The sequence below is a fragment of the Mustela lutreola genome, chromosome 5 (assembly GCF_030435805.1).
Source record: "Mustela lutreola isolate mMusLut2 chromosome 5, mMusLut2.pri, whole genome shotgun sequence".
Taxonomy (NCBI): domain Eukaryota; kingdom Metazoa; phylum Chordata; class Mammalia; order Carnivora; family Mustelidae; genus Mustela; species Mustela lutreola.
This window is the reverse complement of record NC_081294.1, coordinates 84,955,615-84,979,202: the sequence shown is the minus strand read 5'-3', so window position 1 is coordinate 84,979,202 and position 23,588 is coordinate 84,955,615. Positions and strand designations below refer to the sequence as shown.

Here is a 23,588-nt window from a genome sequence, read left to right as displayed (position 1 = left end):
TTCCCTTGCCTTTGGCGATGTTCCTAGGAAGAAGTTGCTGCGGCTGAGGTTGAAGAGGTTGCTGCCTGTGTTCTCCTCGAGGATTTTGATGGATTCCTGTCTCACATTGAGGTCCTTCACCCATTTTGAGTCTGTTTACGTGTGTGGTATAAGGAAATGGTCCAGTTTCATCTTTCTGCATGTGGCTGTCAAATTTTCCCAACACCATTTGTTGAAGAGGCTCTCTTTTTTTCCATTGGACATTCTTTTCTTACTTTGTTGAAGATTAGTTGACCATAGAGTTGAGGGTCCATTTCTGGGTTCTCTATTTTGTTCCACTGATCTATGTGCTTACCATACTGTCTTGATGATCACCACTTTGTGACAGATCTTGCTAAGAAGTACTTTTTTATGTGGATTCACCACATTTGTTTATCCATTTGCTGGTTGAACAGTGGATTATTTCCATTTTGGGTCATTACCAGTAAAGCCACTATAAACTGGCATGTATGTTTTATTCTTTGAACATAAAATTTATTTCACTTGATTATACATCTAGGAGTAAGACTGCTGGGTCATATGGTTAAGGATATATTTAATTTTATATGAAACTGCCAAACTGTTTTCCCATTTCCCATTTCCCCCAGCAACCCATGAGAGTTCCAATTTATCTGTGTCTATCTAGCACTTACTATGATCAGTTTTGTCTTTTTCTTTTTTAATTTTAGTGATTCCAATAAGTGGGTAGTGACACCTCATTGTGGTTTTTAATTTGTATTTCTCTGATGACAAATGGTACAAAATATCTCTTTTTATGTGTTTTTCAACCACACACCTACTTTGATGAAATAAATGTTCAGATCTTTTGCCCTTTTCTTTCAATCAAGTCATTTTCCTATTACTTAGTTTTGAAAAGAATTTATGTATTCTGGCTAAAAATCCTTCAATAGATAGGTGAGTTTTCTCCTTCTGTCTGGTATGTCTTTGTTTTTTATCTATAGTGTCTTTTTGTGTATGTGGATCATGTTGTTGTTGTTACAGCTAAGAAATCTTCATCTAACCCAAGGACATAAAGCCTTTTCTCTATATTTTTTCTAGAAATTTTAGAGTTTATGTTTTTACATGTGATTCTCTGAAATATTTTGAATTTAATTAATTAATATACTGAATAAGGTATAGATGAAAATTTATTTATTCTTTTAGTGTGGATGTCCAATTGTCTCAGTACCATATATTGAGAGGACTACTGTTTCTCCACTGAACGACCTTTGTTGAAAACCAGTTGATCATAAAAGTGTGACTATACTTCTAGACTCTGCTCTGTTTCACCAATATGTTTATCCTTTCTCCAGTACAATACTGTCTTAGTTGGTGAGCTTTACAGAAGTCTTGAAATCAGGTAGAACGACTCCTCAAACTTTGTTCTTTTTTTCTTTGTTTTGTTCTTTCTTCTTCTTTTTTCTTAAATGCATTAGGCTTATTTAATGATTTAGCAACGTCTATCTTGAATAATGTTTCCTCTGCAAAAGAAAAGAAAGGGTATTTCATTGTTTGATGTAGAGTATTTTATAATGTAATTTAGGTTAATATGGTTATTTAGGTTTTCTGTATCCTTCTTAACTTTCTATTTGTTCTATCAATCTGTAGATTGATCTCTCGTTTCTTTTAACCCCAAGTTTTTTTTTTTAATTAGTGTTTGATGATATACGTTTTTGCATTTACTTTCTTTTACTTTTGTCTTCATATTTAAAATAAGTTTCTATATATAGTATAGTCTGACAATCTCTGCCTTATTGATGTATTTAGATTGCTTACATTTAATGCAATTATTGATGTGACTGCATTAAAACCCACAGTGTTGCTAGATTTTTTTTTTTATTCCCTCTATTCTTTCCTTTCCCCTCCTTTTCACCTACTTCTTAAAAAAAGATTTTATTTATTTCTTTGGGGAAGGGAGAGAGAGAGAAAGAGAGAGCACAAGAGTACAAGAGCAGGGGGAGGAAAAAGCAGACTCCTGCTGAGCATGGAATCTGACGTAGAACCTGAACCCAGCGATCCCAGAAAAACCCTGTGATTTAAGTGTTATTATACTCTTATCTGGCATGGATAAATTATATATGAATGACATAGAAATATTTGTACTATGAATTTAAGGCTGGGGTCTTTATAATTTAGGGTAAAATTACTATTTTCATGTGATCAATTTATGCTTAATTTTTTTTTAAGTTCCCTTCATTCTGTCCCATGTGCCAAAATGAGGCATGACCAAGTAAGTACCTATTCTGAAATGTTGTCTCCATCCTTAGCTCTAGCTGCTAGAAAAACAAAAGCCACTGGACTCTTAGGTATCTTTCTATTTATACCTCATCTCTTGGCCTGAGTTTTGGCTCTCATTCCAGTGGGCATCTAGAATCCTCTGCTACTAATCCCAATTGTCCATTTACACATTTAGTTAGCATCCACTGAATACCCACTGCATTTATTCAGCATTGTCTACTTGCCAGGTAGGCAAAGAGTATCTGAGGATAAATAAAGTATGGCTCATGCTTGATGAGCCTGTAACTTAATGAAGGTATCAAAAATAAAACATGACCGAGTCAAGATGGCGAAGAAGTAGCAGGCTGAGACTACTTCAGCTAGCCGGAGATCAGCTAGATAGCTTATCTAAAGATTGCAAACACCTGAAAATCCATCGGCAGATCGAAGAGAAGAAGAACAGCAATTCTGGAAACAGAAAAACAACCACTTTCTGAAAGGATGCAGCTTGCAAAGAGAAGTCTGTGGCGCTCCCTTTCATATCCCATCCCTTCTGGCTCTGTCCGTGAGGAGGAAAAATCAGTGTTCACATTTGAGCAATTCCAAGTGGAAGTATCCTATTTCAGAGAGGACACAATTTATGATTAAAAACCCTATGAATCCAAGTGTTATTAATCATCATTCCTCATTTCCTTTCACTGCTGGGATCTGACAAGAATTTTATTTCACCTTGAAAAACTGCACATAGTGGAGAGTTTCTTCACTTTATTCCTGCAGTCTTAACATACCCTACTGAGTAAAGGTGGAGGTGCTTGGCCATATGGTAACACCATGCTTAGCCATTTGAGGAACTGCCAGACTGTTTTCTATACTCACCAGCGGAAGATGTTGCTGCGGCTGAGGTCGAGGAGGTTGCTGCCTGTGTTCTCAAGGATTTTGATGGATTCCTTTCGCACATTGAGGTCCTTCATCCATTTTGAGTCTATTTTCGTGTGTGGTGTAAGGAAATGGTCCAATTTCATTTTTCTGCATGTGGCTGTCCAATTTTCCCAGCGCCATTTATTGAAGAGGCTGTCTTTTTTCCATTGGACATTCTTTCCTGCTTTGTCGAAGATGAGTTGACCATAGAGTTGAGAGTCTATTTCTGGGCTTTCTATGAGATATCACCTCACACCAGTCAGAATGGCTAAAATCAACAAGTCAGGAAATGACAGATGCTGGCGAGGATGTGGAGAAAGGGGAACCCTCCTACACTGTTGGTGGGAATGCAAGCTGGTGCAACCACTCTGGAAAACAGCATGGAGGTTCCTCAAAATGTTGAAAATAGAACTGCCCTATGACCCAGCAATTGCACTACTGGGTATTTACCCTAACGATACAAACGTAGTGATCCAAAGGGGCACGTGCACCTGGATGTTTATAGCAGCAATGTCCACAATAGCCAAACTATGGAAAGAACCTAGATGTCCATCAACAGATGAATGGATCAAGAAGATGTGGTATATATACACAATGGAATACTATGCAGCCATCAAAAGAAATGAAATCTTGCCATTTGCGACAACATGGATGGAACTAGAGCGTATCATGCTTAGCGAAATAAGTCAAGCAGAGAAAGACAACTATCATATGATCTCACTGATATGAGGAAGTGGTGATGCAACATGGGGGCTTAAGTGGGTAGGAGAAGAATAAATGAAACAAGATGGGATTGGGAGGGAGACAAACCATAAGTGACTCTTAATCTCACAAAACAAACTGAGGGTTGCTGGGGGGAGGGGGGTTGCGAGAAGGGGGGTGGGGTTATGGACATTGGGGAGGGTATGTGCTTTGGTGAGTGCTGTGAAGTGTGTAAACCTGGCGATTCACAGACCTGTACCCCTGGGGATAAAAATATATGTTTATAAAAAATTAAAAATTAAAAAATATATAAATAAAAAAAATAAAACATGACCTTACAACTCAAAATAATGCATACTGTAATAGAGGTAAGTGCAAATGAGTCCACAGCAGAAGTGATTAATTTTGCCATGGGTTAGTCCAAGGATGTGGTCACAATGTTTTCTGAAGGATGCAATATTTGAAGGATGAGTTGGTGGGAGTTGGATATTCCAAGTAAAATAAATGGAATGATGGAATAACTAATAGTCTGGAGATATGCCTGGTAAGGCAAGAGGGGAAGCTGTATTCTTCAAGAGTGGTAGGAAGTTATAATGCAAAGAGTAACATGTATTAGACACACATTGTGCTAACCTCTTTACAGCATGATCTCATTTATGGTCATAAAAAATTTTATGAAGCTGACACTCTTGATATCTTCATATTCATGATGGAGAAGTAAAGTTCTCTAGTCATTATTAGGAACTGGAGAGATATTATATAATAAATAATTACATAATGAAAGTACAGAGATTGATCCTTCTTAGTGGACTGGAGATGAACAATCAGTGTGAGCATTTCAGTACTTGCCAGGTATATACTAGTCCTTATGAAGTCAGAAATTAAATCCAGGCCAACTGACTGCAGACCTGTGCTCTAAGACTCTTTCTATACCATAACTAAGATAAAATAAAACTACTGATTGAAAATAAAATATGAAGGGCTTTATCCATATGCAGTAAGGAGTCATGGAAATTTTTAGTGAAGGGAAATGACAGAGGTTATTAACAAAATCATGTTTAGAAACATTAAAATGACAGCAATGTCGAGGTGACAGGAGAGGTGTACATCAGGAAGACAAGTTGTTGTTGTTTTAACAGTCAAGACAAATTTGCAAACTATGACACTTTTGGTGGAAATGAAGAGAATTTGATAAATGTGAAGGCTATTTAACAGGAGAATTGATAGGACTTTGTGAGGAAATGGGCTCCAGAGTGAAAAAAGGGTTAAACAAAATCTGCATTTCTAGGGGCACCTGGGTGGCTCAGTCAGTTAAATGTCAGCCTTTGGCTCAGGTCATGATCTCAGGGTCCTGGGATCAAGCCCCTCATGGGGCTCCCAGCTCAGTGGGGAGTCTGCTTCTTCTTCTGACCCTTTCCCCCATATATGTTTTCCCTCTTTCTCTCTCTCAAATGAATAAATAAAATCTTTTTTTAAAAGAAAATTTGCATTTCTTTTATTAATTTTTAATTTTTTATTAACATATAATGTATTATTAGCCCCCCAAATTTGCATTTCTAACTCTTATAATTGATGGATGGCCATCTGCTTCTCTGAGATTATAATAGAGAAATAGAAACAAAGGAAAAACTAACTATGAGCTTTAATACTTAGTGATTTGTGATTTGTTACTCCTCCCAATGTTGTTTCCTCTTCTTGGTCCTTCCCTCTCTTTCTCTATTATTTCTTCTTGGCATGTTCAATTAATTAAAGCAAACTTCAAGATTCAGTTCACTCACTTCAATGTTCACTTCTAGTAACACTCAAGAGTCTGAAGGTTCATTCCTAGAAATATGTTACACTCTTCCATGCTTCTGTGCTTTTGTAGATGTCATCTCTCCTACATGAAGTGTCTTCTCCACAACTTCCTTGCATAGTGAACACCCACCGATCCATTTTTCAAGGCCCCAAACGATACTTCCATGATAGTCTCTTGAGACAATGTTAACCACTACATGATACACTCCCACAGGAATCTGTTCATAACTCCCTTAGCATGTCTCATATTTAAACTGTAATCATTTGGTTATATATTTGCCTCCTCAACAAACGTAAGGTCAGGGACTAGTGTTTTACATTTACTTGTCCCTAATGCCTAGCAGAGCACCTGGCAAATAGCACAAGCTCAACAAATGCCCATTGGCTAAGAAATTAATAAATTTATCAGTAGCATAAGGACTGACTAAGACATCAGGTACAATGCAGAAAGGTGACATGACTATTGTCACTCCTCAGCATTGTACCTGATGTCTTAGTCAGTCCTTATGCTACTGATAAATTTATTAATGGTCACCAAGGCCAGAGGAGCCCTTTCTGAAGCCAGAGGCATTCCTTCCAGGGCTGGTCTGATACTTTAGCTAGAGTGAACCAAGAACAAGAGAGAGGCTAATGATTTCCTTATGAGGAACGCAGGGGAGATAAATGCCCCAGACATGATATTAAAGAAGAGTTGGGCCCCTTAATAACTTCTAATTTCCCCTTCCACATGTGATTTTAACTTCTCATGTACTAACTTTTAATCATTTATTTGACCCTCTTATCCTGGTCGTCACTCTCTGATCTTGGGTTAAATGCAAGAAAACACTCATGAGTGCCTACCCCTGTAAGACGGCCAAGATTGGGCAGATACAAGTATAGGACACTGGGTTAAATTTAAATTTCAGCGGAACAACGAATGTTTTTTAGTATAAGTTCATCCCGTGAAATACTTGGGACATACTTACATGAAAAAAATTATTCAGTGTTTATCTGAAATTCAAATTTAATTGAACATCTTGTGTTTTACTCTATAACCCTATCTCTGGTTTACTTTCTGCAAGGATTAAGACACTCCATATCCTCCACCTCTGATACATCAAACTGAGCTACAATAAAGGTGAATAAGGTGGGTCAGATCTTCATCCAGGAGTCAGTGGGAAACCTACAGACCAATGGGAAAAACAAAGCAGACACAGAAGGATCCGTGTGCAAGCAGGCTAATGAGTACAAGTTTCGTTTGACCTAGGATTTTTGCCAGTCTGTGACCCAAAGCACATACCAGTACAACATAATAGTTAAAAGTGCAAACTTTGAAATCACACAGCCTTGAGTTTGATTCCTTCCTATGTCTCATACATGATTTGCAAGCCTGGACAAATCACTTAATTTCTCCAACAACTTAATTTCTCAGACAACCCAAGGTAGAACAGGATAGGACAAGACAAGAGAGAAGAGCATAGGACAGAACTGGATAGGACAGGGTAGAATAATAGGATAGGGTAGGGTAGAATGGAATAGAATGATTAGTCCACCACTTATTTTTCACTTAGTGTGCTCAAGGCATTGTGCTAACTGTATGTATTTGTTTTCCCATCCAATACTTGTAACAACCCTGAGAGATACCATTATTTCTATTTTGTAGATATTGGATCCAAAGCATAATGAGATTAGGAAATATTTCTAAGGTGACAAGGTCAAACAACTTGTAAGTGGCAAATCTGAAACTAAACCCATGTCTGTCTGATCCCAAAGCCCATGCTTAACCAATAACACATACATCAAAATCCTTCTGTGAGATTTCAACCCAGACTGCAATTCTTTCCTATATCAAGAACTCTGGTGACTATCATTTATGCATGCAAATGTCCATAGGAATTAAAGAGTCCCACATTCCTTTCATTCTCGTATCTTCTTACCACATTAGAATGATATTCCAAGAGAAGGTCCCTATCTTCCTCTTCTCGGCTTGGATAAAGCCATCTTACATAATCTCAGTTTCTCCTCCACCTAAAGGCAAATTCATTTGCTTATGTCAATGGGGGATAAGTCACAGCTTATTAAAGGCTCTTTATTTACAACAGCCAAGACACAGAAACAACCTAACTGGCCATCAGTGAATGAATGAATAAAGAGATTATTTTACACACACACACACACACACACACACACACACACACAGTGGAATATTATTAAGCCATAAAAAAGAACAAGGAAACCTGATCAGTTGTAACAACATGGATGGACCTTGAAGGCATTATGCTAAGTCAAGTAAGTCAGAAAGATAAATATTGCATGATCTCACTTACATGTGGAATTTTTAAAAAGAACAATAAAAAACCAAACTCATAGGAAATGAGATCAGACTTAACAGTTACCAGAGGCAGAGGATGAGGAGAGGGGAAATTGGAGGAAGGCGGCCAAAAGGTACAAACTCCTATTTATGAGTTACTAGAGTATAGGACTCTAACCACCCTTTATATGATCCATAGGAAAGTTGTTAAGAGAAAAAATCCTAAGAGTATCACAAGGAAAAAATGTTTATACTTTTTCTTTTCCTTATATTGTATCTATTTGAGAAGATTTAGGTCAACTAAACCTTTTATAGTAATCATTTCACAATACACGTAAATCAAAACATCATGCTTTATGCCTTGAACTGATATAGTGATGTATGTCAAGTATCTCTCAATGAAACTGGGAAAACAAATAAATATTCTTTACAGCTTATCAGTTATTCTATCTGTTATCTCTTATATCCTTAAATACTGTAGACAGGTAGGCAGGAAATTATAACATAGCCCAGTTTTACAGATGAGGAACCCAAGAGTGTGGCATCAGTCATTTGCCAGCATCACGGGTATTAACTGATAGAACTATCAAACAAGACCAGACTTCTTTTCTCAAAATTATTCATTTATTTGGTATGTATTTTTTCTATATCTTCTACATGCACTATTTTGGAAACCAGAGCTATCTCAGCAAACAACAAAGACCAGAATCCTTCCATCCTGGATTTTAACATCTCTGGAAGAAAGATGTTGAGTAATGAAACAAAAATTAGTATTTAAATGCTAAGAGGGGGGGCGCCTGGGTGGCTCAGTGGGTTAAACCGCTGCCTTCGGCTCGGGTCATGATCTCAGAGTCCTGGGATCGAGTCCCGCATGGGGCTCTCTGGTCGGCGGGGAGCCTGCTTCCTCCTCTCTCTCTCTCTGCCTGCCTCTCCAACTACTTGTGATTTCTCTCTGTCAAATAAATAAATAAAATCTTTAAAATAAATAAATAAATAAATAAATAAATAAATGCTAAGAGGGAAGACTACAGAGTATACAAAAGATAATAAAGGGATCTGAGTTACATTAGAGAGTCATAGTTTTCCTCCGAAAAGAGGCATTTTTAACTGAAATCTGAAGCTAAAAGGAATAAACCAACAGAAAAGAACAGATAAAAATAAAGTAAACACAGAAAACTGAGCATCAGGGCTAGAGAGTATTTAATCAGGGTCATACAATGAGTCAGTACTACTGACAGGAAGAGAATCCAGCTATCCTGACCCCTCAAAGTAGTGTTACTTCTGTGATACCAGACCAGTGAAAGCAGATTCAGGAATTTGTCTGCATGCCCCATTTAACTGGTATCTTTGAGAAGCCAAGGGGCCTCTCCCCAGGCTGCAATATTAGAGTCTTTGCTTGCCTGAACAGCATTTTTATGGTGAATTAGAGTCCCCTGAAGGCTCAAAGCTCATACAAAATAGAAGGTACTTTCCCATGCAAATCAGGGACCATGGCCTGGCTAAAAGAAGAAACTTGACTGTTATTTTCCCACTAAGATCAAAGGACAAGCACAGTGCTCTCCCAAACAGTGACCCTGATGGTATCAATCTAATTCATTGAAAGCTTCCTACTATGGACAACTATCTCCAGATCACAACCCTTTGTATAGGAGTAACAGGATCAGGGTCTTCTTAAAAAGATAGATTGGCGTGGGGGCACCTGGGCAGCTTAGTTGGTTAAGCGTCTGATTCTTGATTTTGGCTCAGGTCATGATCTCAGGGTTCTGAGACTGAGCCCCACACCAGGCTCTGTGCTGGACATGGTGACTACTTAAGATTCTCTTTTTCCCTCTGCTCCTCTCAACCTTTTCCCAACTTTCTCTTAAAACGAGGAGGAGGAGGAGGAGGAGAAGGAGACAAAGAAGAAGGAGATGAAGAAAAGGAAGACAACAATGAAGAAGATGACAACGAAGAAGGAATAGGAAGAGGAGGGAGAGGGCTGTGGGAGGGGAAGGAGGAGGAGGAAAGGAGGAGGAGGAGAAGAAGAAAATAGGTTGGAATTGGAGAGAAGACCTGGAAGTGTCCAAGCAGAGGTGCTTGATGGCTTTCAAGTGCAGTTTCGTATTTAGAAGTACTAACCTGAGTTAGAGAGCCATGTCCTGGCTCCGTGACACCAGATAAGTCTCCTATTTCCATACCTCAATTAATACAACAGGGCCCTCTGATACTCACAGTGTATATATTTGGCCAATCTGTAAGTTTAGGAACTAAAGTCTTTTTTTTTTTTTTAATTTTTTATTTTTTATAAACATATATTTTTTATAAACATATATTTTTATCCCCAGGTCTGTGAATCACCAGGTTTACACACTTCACAGCACTCACCAAATCACATACCCTCCCCAATGTCCATAATCCCACCCCCTTCTCCCCAACCCCCTCCCCCCGGCAACCCTCAGTTTGTTTTGTGAGATTAAGAGTCACTTATGGTTTGTCTCCCTCCCAATCCCATCTTGTTTCATTTATTCTTCTACCCATTTAAGCCTCCATGTTGCATCACCACTTCCTCATATCAGGGAGATCATATGATAGTTGTCTTTCTCTGCTTGACTTATTTCGCTAAGCATGATACAATGGAATACTATGCAGCCATCAAAAGAAATGAAATCTTGCCATTTGCAACAACGTGGATGGAACTAGAGCGTATCATGCTTAGGAACTAAAGTCTTAACTAAATTTGTAGCAGTTATCAGGATAACCAATATCATATAGACTTGAACTAAAATTTATCCCCTTAAGTGTTTGTATTCAAGAGGAAATATATTTTACCCATGAGATACATAGCAGCATCTCAACCCCAATATTCCTTTTTAACGACTATAAAAATTTATTTTTCTTTTCTTTTTTTAATGTTTGCTACTTGCCTTGAGTAACATGTATTCAACTCTGAGAAAGACAGTCTTGCCCTTAAGGTACCTACAGTGTGTTGGTAGAGACATTTAAACGCACACTTATCAGGCACATAGCGGAGCATCTACCTCTTCCAGGAAGAACCAGGACAAGATTCCCAAGAACAGGAAGTCAAAGCTGAGAACAGTTAGGAGAGCCATACTAAGCTCCTTGAAGATTCAGTAGTAAACAAAACACTCTGCCCTTAACAGATCCATGAGCTAAAGGAAAAAAGAGCTCTTCAAGAACTTTGTTCTCAAACAATATGGCAGGGTTCCAGAAGGCAGACAACAGAGCAATTGTTTGGAGTGGGGGGGGCGGGATCATCATCAGGAAGGTTTCACAGGGAAGGGGGCATTTGAACCTGAACCTGAGGAATAAGAGGAAGGTTCTAAGGGGAGATAATGGGGAGGGTATCCTGGGAAAAATAAAGAGCATGAGCTAAGGGCATGAGGGTGTGACTGGGCATGCCCATGTGGGGACAAGTAATGAGTTCAGAGCATGGAAAAACAAGCAGAGTACACAGGGAGGGGAGGAGGCACACCTCACCAATCTGATTTATCACCTGCTCCTTGGCCCTGCATAGTAATTCTGCCTCATATCCAACAAATCATCAATGCAAGCATTGGCACCACCTGTAAAAGAGTTACTCCAGTGCTGTTTATAAAATACACATTAGAAACACTGACAGGGTTTTTCTTTCCCTATATGAAAAACTTTGGGTTTAAAAGATAGGGCAGGCTTCATTAGTAGAAATCCAAGCGCAAACTGTGCAGATATCTTGTGCAACAACCTAATTCCATTGCAGATGATGTCACCTATAAATGCCTTATAAATGGGGCAAGTCTCTGGGTGCATCCAAACAGGTGATCTGCACCGATGCCCAGTGCTGCAGGCATGGCTGTCTCTGTGCTGCGGCTGACAATTGTCCTGGGACTACTCGCCCTCATCCTGACTTGCCAGGCCGGTAAGTGCTCCTCAATGCAGCTCATGCAATGTGTGGTAGTCCACCAGGAGTGGAGGGAGGTGGTGGCGCTGATCCAGAACATAAAGGGGAAAGAGAGGAAGGGGGCTTTGGGCAGTGCAGAAAGAGCACTGGACTAAGGGCCAAGAGGCAGATCCAACAACAAAAAAAGGATTTTTAGACTAATGGCTTCAGTTGTACCCTCTATCCTCAGTGAATGTATGGAGTTTGGGATGATTATTTTTTTATATTATTGATGCAATACAGTGAAACTATTATATTACAGATTTCTTGATGGGGGGATTTTTTTTTTTTAATCATTCTAACTAATAATATTCAAAGGTAAAGGATATATACCCTGGAATAAGACTCCTAGGCCTGGCTGTCCACTGATCAGGAATGTGACTTCAGGCATGTTATTTCACCTCTCTGGGTCTCACATGTTAAAGGGAGTATCAACAGCTAACCTTCTCATAAAGTTAACATAAAAATGGAGTAAACTGAAGAAGAGACAAAAGTCTGGTCCTTAATAAGCACCAATAAATATTAACTGTTATTGTTATCACGTATTATCTCACTTGATTCTCATAATAATCCTTTTAAGTAAACATTCAAACTTTTATCCATTTCCCTCTCAGCAGGTTAACAAGCAGAGCTTGCAGAAGGAAAGTTACTTGGGCAAAGACACAGGTAGAAGAGGCATACCTGGAACTGAGACCCCAGGTCCCTTGAGACTGACCACTATGATTAAGCACCTACTTCTTTCGGGTCTGTCCCAAGCAAATAGGGTACCACAAGGCACCTTTAAGAGTCTCCCTAATTAATTTATTTTTGGCCTGCAGAAGATGGAGAGCTCTTGACTTGTCTTTATTCAGAAGGATAGGTCAGAAAACACAGCCAGTGGAAATAATTTAGTGCCAGAGCCTTTTGAAATGTTCTAACTAGAACTTGGCAGAACTCAACACCATCAGCCACCCACTGTCCACCAGCAGAACATATAGGCAGATATCCTAACAGAACTGCTATAGAGATGGCCTCAGACACTATTGTGTCCATTAACTCCTCGAGAGTCACCACCACAGTAAAGTGAAAGATGAGATTTATATGCTAAGGACCAGGCTGAAGCTCTGTCTCTCATGAACTCTGAAACTGGTTAAATAAGTTCACTGCTTCGAATCTCAAGTTTCTTCATCTATAAAATGTGATAACAATCAACTTCACCAGGTCAAATGAATATGCCTCTGTCATCACTTTGTAAACTATAAACACTATACAAATATCAGCAGTAATGTACTTTTTCTGAACTTTATTATATAACATTAACTGAAAAACTCAACAAAGTACTTAATGTAAATAAAGGCTAGTCCACAGTATATTTGAAAAGAAAAAATATTCAACTATTGGCTTTGATAATTTGTTTCTAGTATGTCAGACTTCTTAATTTTTATTATTTATATTTCTTTTTCTGTTTCTCAACATTTTCAAATGCCTTAATATTTTAATCACATTTTTAAAGTTTCACAATGTCTTAAAACATTAGAGAAAAAGCTACTATAAATTGTTTTGCTACTATTACTATGAATATATTATGTGTGTGTGTGTGTGTTTATGTATCTTCATTATTATGGATATATATCCAGAGTAATGCAGCAAGCATTTATTGTAGGTTTACTTTGACCTGGTATTGTGATAAGTGGCATACACACACACACACACACATACACACACACGTTTCAGATGTTTCAGATGAACACACGTGTGTGTATGTGTATGTGTGTATGATATGGATATATGCATTTATATTGAAACACATATATGACATATATGAAATATATATAAAATACCTCTCAATCCTGACAATAATACAATGGAGTAACTGAGACAGAGTGGTTAAGCATTGTGTGCAAGGTTATGTGGTGGATTTTTTGCTGAAGACAGGAACCAAACTCAGGTATATAGGATTCCAAAACATATGGTCCTCCATATTCTAAAACCTCTTAATATAGCTGTAGTCCAAGGCCTAGAGCCAAAGATCCAGTCTTCACACATACTCCAAAAAAGGGCTCTTTGTATAATGAAAAGCTAGCATTTAGTAATCATATTAAAATTAAAGGTCAGTTAAATTAATGTGCCAACGCAATTATGCATAGAGCAACATAGGAAAAAGGACCCACCTTTCATGCAAGAAATTGCTGTTTTTGTACCTGGTAAATGTCTTCAGGGGAAAACTGCTTGAAGATAGTATTATATCATGTAGATAATGCAATTTAGGCTCAAACCCTGGCTCAGCCAGATTCTAGAGGTGTGATTTTATGTGAGTCATTTAATTTCTCTGAACACATGTTCTCTCTCCTATAAAACCACAGTATCTTCACTGAACTAAATAAAGATAAAAGCATGTCATGTAAAAAGTATCCCAGTACCTGCTCAACAGGCACATCACAAATTTCCATTCTCCTTCCTTCTTCCTTTGATGAAAACACAGCAATTCTGGTCCCTGTGGTGGCGATCCATGAAAGGATCATGTCTTTATATGTTTGTTCATACCCTAACTCTTAGCATATACTATGTACATAATGGTAGGCTCAAAAAACACTTGCTGGATGCAAACACTAACAGCTAAAGGAACAAATACTTGGTGATTAGTACCCTGATTTTGGTTAAGGTCCTAGACTGGTGCTCCTACCAAATCTTACGTTGTGGCACAGTAAACCACAAATGCTTACAGAATTGGAAGCCACATTTTTTGACTAAGAGTTTCTATTTTAGGATATAATATAGATGCAAAGCTTCTAATGCAATTTTTTTTTAATTTTTTATTTTTTATAAACATATATTTTTTTATAAACATATATTTTTATCCCCAGGTCTGTGAATCACCAGGTTTACACACTTCACAGCACTCACCAAATCACATACCCTCCCCAATGTCCATAATCCCACCCCCTTCTCCCCAACCCCCTCCCCCCGGCAACCCTCAGTTTGTTTTGTGAGATTAAGAGTCACTTCTAATGCAATTTTTGACAGTCTCCATACAAAAAGCTAGTTACACCTCCCTCATTCAGAGTCATGGGAAACAAGGTCTAGATGTTGGGACTTTTTGAGTCAAAACTTATGGTGGGGTTACCAAATGAAATACAGGATACCTAGTTAAATTTTAATTTCAGATGAACAACGAGTAATTTCTTAGTTTAAATATGACCTAAATATTGCATGGTCATTCTTACACCAAAAAAAGTATTTGCTCTTTTTCCAACATTTAATTTTACTTGGGTATCCTAAATTTTTATTTACTAAATCTGTGACACTACTTGTGAGGCTACAGTAAAACTGAAAGATAAAGGTCCCACTTTATCCAAGCACCAGAGTCCAGGGAGGAGGCCACATGAAGCTGCTGACACTCCTCCCTTACTTTTTTTTTTTTTTTAAGATTTTATTTATTTATTTGACAGACAGAGATCACAAGTAAGCAGAGAGGCAGGCAGAGAGGGGGAAGCAGGCTCCCCGCTGAGCAGAGAGCCCAATGTGGGGCTTGATCCCAAGACCCCAGGATCATGACCTGAGCCCAAGGCAGGGGCTTTAACCCACTGAGCCTGGCACACACACACACACACACACACACACCCCCGCTCCCTTACCTTTAATCTCCTAAACAATTTAGAGTACAAAGCAAAGCCAACCTCCGCCCCCCCCACAAGGGACCTTGCATGTCCCAGCCTCACTCCCTGGATCCTTAGTCCTCATTCCAAAGGGCACTTGACTAAAAGTTAAGAGTAAGAAGACTAAATTTAGAATTCCATCCTCTCTTGCTATTTGTGAGATCTCCTGCAAGTCACTCAATCTTTTCAGTTTCTTAGTCCAGTGGGGTAAGAACTATACACCCCATAAAAATGGACAAGGGTAAAATCACTTGGTAGTTGTAGTCATTATTTACAGAAATATCAAATCAGGTACAAGTGATAGAATTTCTCCTTGTCATCATCCTTATTATACTACTTTCAATCTTATGACACACTTGTGGTTAGAGCATAATTTTTTTTGTCAAAGGCCACTACAGCACATTTTTGTTGCTGTTGATGATATTTGTATTTTATAAGTATTCTATGTTTGTTGTAGAAAAATTTAGAGACTATAAAGAAATAAAGGTATTTCCATGGGGATGGGGGGTGGGAACAAGGCTAAGCAGTTCAGCAGAGAGTGCTTCTGGATCTAGATTTTAATGCCAGGAGGACTTGGGACTGAATTCTATTTTGGCCACTCACTAACTCTGTGCTTTGAATTAGCTCCTAAAGTTCTCTCAACTTTACCTTCTTGACCTTTAGCTTGAGATAATAGTTTTGCCTACTTCACAGTGCTGCTGTTGAGAATAAAATGATGTGATAATGCATGTGGATCATCTGTCATAGGTCTATCCTTAACAAAGGCTACCCATTATTATGTCATTATTATCATTACCACAGGCCAGGGATTGCATGGAGAAAATGATATTAAAATGGGCATTCTGGGGGTACCTGGCTGGCTCAGTCCATTAAATGTCTGATTCTTAATTTTTGGCTCAAGTCATGATCTCAGGCTCATGGAATCTGGCTCCTCACTCAGTGCAGAGTCTACTGAAGACTCTCTCTCCTTCCGCCCCCTCCCTCCACCCACTTGCACACCCTGTCTCTCTCTAAAATCAATAAATCTTTTTAAAAAGGGGGAGGACATCCTATATTTCAATCCTAGTACTGGCATTTACTAGCTGCTTTACTCTGGACAAGTTACTTAACTTCAGTGAGTTTCAATTTTCTCTATCCAGAAAGGAAATCTATGTCTACCTAAGTATTAATATATGTTGTTTTTAGGAATAAGTGAGATGATGCATGTGAAGGCTTTGTCCAGGAAGGCATTAAATGTTCTATAAATATAACTGTACCAGGCTGTATAATTAGTGAGGGGAGATACAAAGTGGTCCAGGAGCTCCCTTCAAAGAAAAGAGTCTTCCCTTTCTTATGGCTGAGAATCACCTGAGATTCTGTTCTGTTTTTCAGATGACAAACCAGATGACAAGCCAGAAGGCTCGGACAAAAACCCAGAGCCAGAATTCCCCAAATTCCTAAACATCTTGGGCACAGAGATCATTGAGAATGCAGTGGAGTTCATCCTCCGCTCCATGACCAGGAGCACGTAAGCCCTGAGACAAACCTTGTTTTTGTCCAGTTTGCTGTTGGTAATAACCACATTGTATTAAAATGAATGAGAAACAGAACTGTGCATGACAATATATTATTTGAGTTGAAAAGTATTGTCTGACCTTAAGCTATATTTGCATCTGACTGAATTTTCCTAAACTCTTTTGGAGTGTGCACATTGCCAACAAGTGGTTCCATAAAGTATTTTTTTATCTCAGGACCAAGGAGAATGGAGGAAGAGCACCAGACCAGGGAACAGAAGGCCAGGTTCTGGTCTTCCCACATGTGCTACTTGACTGGGTGACCTTGAACAAGTCCCTCCTTCTCTGAATGCCTCAGTTTCCTCATCTGGAAAGTTAAAAGAATAAAGGACCCATCCAATACAGGCATTGTAATTCTTTGAAGGTGGTGGGTAGTGATATGTTCACTAATGAGAGGTTTGATGAGTCCTCCCTTTATTTCCTAGTTTGAGAAACTCAAGAGGGTTAGCAAAGAGAGTAGCTGATTATTTCCTCAGAGACAATCTAGAAAACCTCTCAAATGAGTGTTGGTCATGAGGAACTGCCATGGTGGCTGAGCATATACCCAGAATCTTCCCAGAGTTCTTTACATGCTTCCAAGCCACTGTATCCAACACATAACACATCTTACTCCGATCTACCTAGCTCAGATTTTCAACTTTACTTCACCCTGTTCTCACTCAAACCACAGTAATTCCTACTTTCAGCTCTCCAGGATCCAATTTGTTCTGAATTTCCAGGTGCTTTCAATCCCACTTCACTGAGCCCCTGTCTCTAATTCTCTCCTTCATAGACCCCAAAGCCCAGTTTGATGAAGTGTGGTCTAGAATTCCTGGATAATTTATACAAAATGAAGTTTCCTTCATCCCATCTTGTGTCAAAGCTAAGGGTGTGCTTCTTAACAAGCTTGCTGGTGATTCTGATATCCCAACAATTTTGATAGCCCTTGATTAGATGCTCTACACTACATGGCCTTGACTTAAAGGTCCACATATCCTTTAACTTTTTATTCATTTTGTGTAAATGTGCATTTTAGCATTTGAGTGGGGGGGATGTTTCTGACTTTTTTTTGATTCTCAATAGGGTCTACGACCAATAACAGATTAAGAAACACTTCTACAGAGAAGTAATCAGGGGCCATGTTGTAATCTCTGATTTGCTTAAATCAATATATTATCACGTGATGGGCAGGATTCTGCATACCATCCACATGCACAAATTATTGAAACTCACAGATGTTTATTTTTGTATTGTTATTTTTCCTATTGTGGTTGTCTTTTGCAACTGTTGAGTTTCAGTGATTGTTAATATAAACAAGGAGGAAACTGACAAGGAAGCAAGAGTAACACCCATCATGTACAAAGTACACATTACACTCCGGTTGAATTCATACTGTACAAAGCATGACAATAGCAATGCAAGGAGTTGAAGCAATAGTATTTCTTTTTATTCCTTCCTTGGGTAATTCTCCAGACATAAAATAGCACACACCCCCACCCCCGCACCTCTGTTAACTCTGAAAACTCATTATCTGAAATACAAGACAATTGCTGTCAGCTCTGGGTTCAGGAATGGCACCTTGACTTCAACTATTTCCACTTTTTCTCATTTTTTCCCAAGTAAATGATGTTCTTTCTGTTTCTGGAACTTAAAACCATCAAAGGCTCTCTTGCTTTCATTTCCTAAAATGCTCCTTCTTTCGTGGCTAGTGCTTTATCTTGCAGCTCATCTAAAAGTCACCTCCTCAGAAAACAGTTGTATAACCACTCTTACTCACACTACCTTCTTTCATTCCCTTGTTCTTCTCTCTTACTTTACCTTGTCATAGTGTCATTATAATATTTTTATTTATTTGTAGTCATGTAGCTATATCAGAGACCAGATCTATCTAGCTCATCGCTCTAACACATACCTTATAGACTGAATGAGACACTCAGCAAATAATTGTTGGACTGATTAATTAAAGAAATATATCTTAAAGATCAGATCTAAAACCCATTACTGCAATATGACTGAGAAATCTTGAGGGATATTTGTTGCAAGATACAGCAGTCCTTGCTCAAGGGAAAAATCTAGCTGTCCTTTCTCTGTCCAAGGGAAGACCATAAATATAATGGGGATGGGGAATGGGAGAAGACCATCAAGAAGTGTTTCTAAGTACATTAGTATATACCAAAGTTGGGACAGAAATTGTGAAGGAAAAATCTAAAATGTAAAACCTTCTCAAAGATTTGCAGTCCTTATGGTAAGACGACATACCAAATGCCATGATGACTAATATGCTAAGATAAATGTCAGTAAAACAACACAGGTGATTTCTGGAGAATGGAGCTGTGACTGACACCAGGATGCTTAGGGGAGTATTTATAGCAAGGGTGAGATGCAATCTGGGCCTTAAAAGATGAAATGAGCTTTGATTAGTGAGAACAACAGGAATGAGGGAACTTCATAAAGATGAGAATTTTCTTTATTTACTTCAATATATCTGATGCCTAAGTACTGCATCAGGCACATAATAAATGCTAGATATGTACTTTCAGGACACTGAATAGAAGAGATCACTTCCTCCATTCTGAATTACTTTAGAGCTGTGTGAACTGAATTCTGGTCACCATTGTTTGGAAAAATATATATATTCTAAATCTCTCTGACCCCTCAAGAAGGCTCCAATCCTTGTGAATTTCCCCTTACCTGCTGAATTTCCAGGACATGACATTTTCCTGGCTCTTTCCCTGTGTCTAGCCATTCTTTATTCTTCTTTTTATTTGACTTATGATCCAGTGACTTCCAGAATCAGATGTCTATTGTGTTCTTTTTATTGAGCTTCAGAATGAAATAATTAATTGCTTGCTAGAAAATTTCACCTAGGTTTACCACCAATAACTGAAATTTAACTGGTCTAAACCCAAACCCAACATCCCACAAACCTGTTCCTCCTCCCATGTTCCTTATTTCAGGAATCACATCTCCACCCACCCAGAATCCAAAAATCTCAGAGTCTTCTTGGATTTTTCCTGCTTGTTACCACCATCCTTGAATTGAAGAATATTCTACCTCTAATTTTTTTCCTGTATCATTGCTTTTCTTCAACTCCACTGGCTAGCTGGCCTAGTAGAGTCCTTTGTTACTTCTTTCCTGAACTCTTTTTATTAGATTTATGATTAGTTCACTGTTTCTGTCTGCCTCCCTTCAAACCATCCTCTTTCTCTCAGAGTTATATAACAAAAACACAAGTTGGGTTGTGTTACTGCCATGCTTGAAAACCTTTTGTGAATTTCCATAGCCTACAAAATCAGAACAAATGCATTTGGCTGATGTTAAATGTTCTTTCCTGAAGCTTATGTATCTTTCAATCATGTATCTCACTCCTAACATCAAACACCTGATGCCCCAATAACGAATGATTTGTTTCAGAACTGGTCATGTTTGTATAATGCCCAACATCTTTGCACATGGCTCTTCTCTCTGCCAGCAAGGTCTACCTAGCAAGTTTAATCATTTTCTAAAGTCCAATTCAAAGCTAAGCTCTGTGAAGACATCACAGAGCCCTATGATTACAAAACACAGGTATTCATACTCTGGATTTCATAATACTTTGGAATAACCTTCACATCAATTTTATTTCCCCCTCATTGTTTTAAATTACTTGTTCACTGTTTTAAATTACATGTATCTGATTGTGTTTATTTTCTGCACTAGACTATAAACTTCTCACAGGTCACATTTTTAATCATTTTACCTTTCCTATAGCTACCATGTACCGTGTACCCCTTTCCTTGAATGGTACAGTGCTTCTAGTATTAACTCCTGACTCTAGAGCTCTCAGTTTTAGACTTTGCTATGTGATTTAGACAGGTTGTTTAATCTCTTTGAGCTTTAAAAGTTTCTTCATCCATAAAAAGAAAAAAATTATTCATTCATTTATTATTTATTTAATTCAAACTTTTATTAATTTATACTATTTGCCAGGTGGGATATATTACTGGGGTTATATTACTAAAAAGAATATACCAAATTACTGTCTTATACAGTTTGTGTATGAATGGACACCTAATGAATAGATTTGTTGGCAGATTCAAAAGAGAGAATTGTGCATAAATAGCTTACAACTATAAATTGTTGTGGAAGTCTTAAATCTTATTTATTTATTTATGACATAGGAAAATCTGTGGAAGAAAATTGTGGCTCAAACAATTTAAGACACCCTAATGATCATTCTAACATTCTTATTCAATCTCAGTCATAATTCATTTTTTTTCTCTTTATTTTTTTCTTTTCAAGAGAATTTATGGAATTTGATGATAAACAAGGAGAACATTCAGCAAAGTGACTTTCCCAGGTGATTTTAACTTATAATTTACAACTAAAATAACAGCATACTGAATAAAAAAGGGGGTCTTATTTTATTTAATTTGGGCACCCCTCTGCCTACCTATAAGCAGAAAAGGTATATTTTGTTGTTGTTGTTTCTACTGTAGTTTCTTTTTTTTTTTTTTTTTTTTTTTTTTTAAAGATTTTATTTATTTATTTGACGGAGAGAGATCACAAGTAGGTAGAGAGGCAGGCAGAGAGAGAGAGGAGGAGGAAACAGGCTCCCCGCTGAGCAGAGAGCCCGACGCGGGACTCGATCCCAGGACCCTGAGATCATGACCTGAGCCGAAGGCAGCGGCTTAACCCACTGAGCCACCCAGGCGCCCATCTACTGTAGTTTCTTAAACTTAATTTTAAATACATTTTTTTTTCAATCATCGTAAAGTCCTTGACCTAATCAGATTATCTGAAGAGAGGAGGCACAACTGTGGGGTGAAACACGCAAGCACTGGGAGTTAGAGGGCCTGGCCCTACCACAACTCTGCTCCCTTGCTTTGTGTTCCTGGCACATATGACATGAGGGGACTGTGTGCACTAGAGTAGAAGGGCCCGTGTAATTGTGCAGTTAGTTACTCATGAGAAGACTGAGATTTGTTGAATCTAATTCCAGGAGAAAATACTAACAAACTCTCTAATCCCACATAGTTGGATTTATAGTAGTCCCCCGCTTATCTGTGAGGGATACATTCCAAGAGGCCAGAGGATGCCTGACACAGTGAACAGTAAGAATCCCATATATACCATGCTTTTTCCAATATATACATACCTATAATGAAGTTTAATTTACAAATTAGGCACAGTTAGAGATTAACAACGATAACTAATAATAAAATAGAAGAATTTTAATAATATGATGTAATAAAAGCTCTGTAAAATGTGGTCTCTCTCTCTCTCAGAATATCTTATTGTACTGTACTCACCTTTCCTCTTCTTATGATGATGTGAGACGATAAAATGTCTCCATGATGAGATGAAGCGACTTGAATGACACAATCACCGTGACACAGCATCAGGCTATTACTGATGCTATAACATTATGTCAGGAAAAGGATCATCTGCTTCCAGACCTCAGTTGACTATGGGTAACTGGAACTGTGGAAAGCAAAATCACAAATAAGGCACAATTACAAACAATATAGTTTGAGTGCTCAGAAACAGCCACTATTTCCTTATTCTAGTCTCTCCTGGGAATGGATATTGAAATATAAAAACAGAAATGTTATAGCTGTGAATGTAATTATTGTATCAGCAGCTAGCATGAACTGAGTACATACTCTGTTTTAAGCATTAAGCTAAGTTCTATATATGTAGTACCTAATTTCATTCTAACATCACTATGAGAAAAGGATATTCTTCTTTTTTAATCTTATAAGTAAGGAATGTGACCAAGTTACTAACATGGCCAAGTTAGTCAGAGAAGAGGAAAGGATTTGAACTCAGGCAGCCTGATCCCAGGGTGTGCATTCTACCCGTAAGCAGCAGTGCAAGTGGAGAACAAAGAACAGTGTAGAAGGAGGCAGTTGAAAAAAGTGAGTTAGCTATATGATCTTACACATGCCTTCCAGATGCCCAAGGAAACAAAACACTACCCCTTTGGTTAATTTAGTTACCTTATATGCATCTTCAGGAAGCATGACCTTTCCTAACTTCTATTTCATATCTGATCTAAGAAGGCTCCTTTTCCCTACAGTCTTCACTTTATACCCTGGGTGTTATTAAGATAAGCTTAGCAAATTACTATCATATTACCCAGGAACTTAGCCTACTCTTTTCCATAAGCTTCTAAGGACAGAAATCAGTTTTGGGCTTTGAAATCAAGAAATGCCCAACCCATACACACATCTGATTCTCACCCCAAAGCCAGCTAAGCTTCTAAAAGTATTCACTTATGTTTCCATTTTCCATTTCCATCTTCTCCAAGAACAGCTCACCTCTTGTTGCCAGTGTCCCAAACTTTAGCTGGTTCATTCAGGCTACTGGTACATGCCTCCACCCATTGGTAGCCACACCCTGAGCCTTAGAGTGCTATACTAACAAATCAGTGTACGAGGTGGTCCAACAGAGAAGGTGTCATGAAGGGGTAGAAAGACCGAAAGACAGAGAAGAAAGAAGTTCAAATTCTAACTTGTCTGCTATTGGTTATGTGACCTTGTGGAGGTTCACTTTACTCCTTATTAATGTTAAAACTCTTG

At 38.2% G+C, this 23,588-nt stretch overlaps 1 protein-coding gene and 1 long non-coding RNA gene across 2 annotated transcripts; one reads left to right on the top strand and one right to left on the bottom strand.

Moving 5' to 3' along the window:
- Positions 1-557: 557 nt before the first annotated feature.
- On the bottom strand, positions 558-22,483 carry LOC131832227 (uncharacterized). Its single transcript, XR_009353953.1, has 2 exons — positions 22,317-22,483; positions 558-1,499 (listed from the first exon to the last, which is right to left on the bottom strand). It is a non-coding gene; the product is annotated as an uncharacterized LOC131832227 (long non-coding RNA).
- Positions 11,681-21,355, top strand: C5H5orf46 (chromosome 5 C5orf46 homolog). Its single transcript, XM_059174987.1, has 4 exons — positions 11,681-11,837; positions 16,690-16,698; positions 16,865-17,000; positions 21,307-21,355. Exons 1-4 carry the CDS (start codon positions 11,750-11,752, stop codon positions 21,353-21,355), a joined length of 282 nt encoding a protein of 93 aa, XP_059030970.1. The 5' UTR covers positions 11,681-11,749.
- Positions 22,484-23,588: the final 1,105 nt, after the last annotated feature.

What these genes read in the sequence shown, in the direction of transcription:
- C5H5orf46 (XM_059174987.1), top strand. Translation starts at nt 11,750, where the DNA reads ATGCCCAGTGCTGCAGGCATGGCTGTCTCTGTGCTGCGGCTGACAATT. An exon ending in CGCTCCATGACCAGGAGCAC is followed by an intron (nt 17,001 to 21,306) that starts GTAAGCCCTGAG and finishes TTTCTTTTCAAG; the next exon opens with AGAATTTATGGAATTTGATG.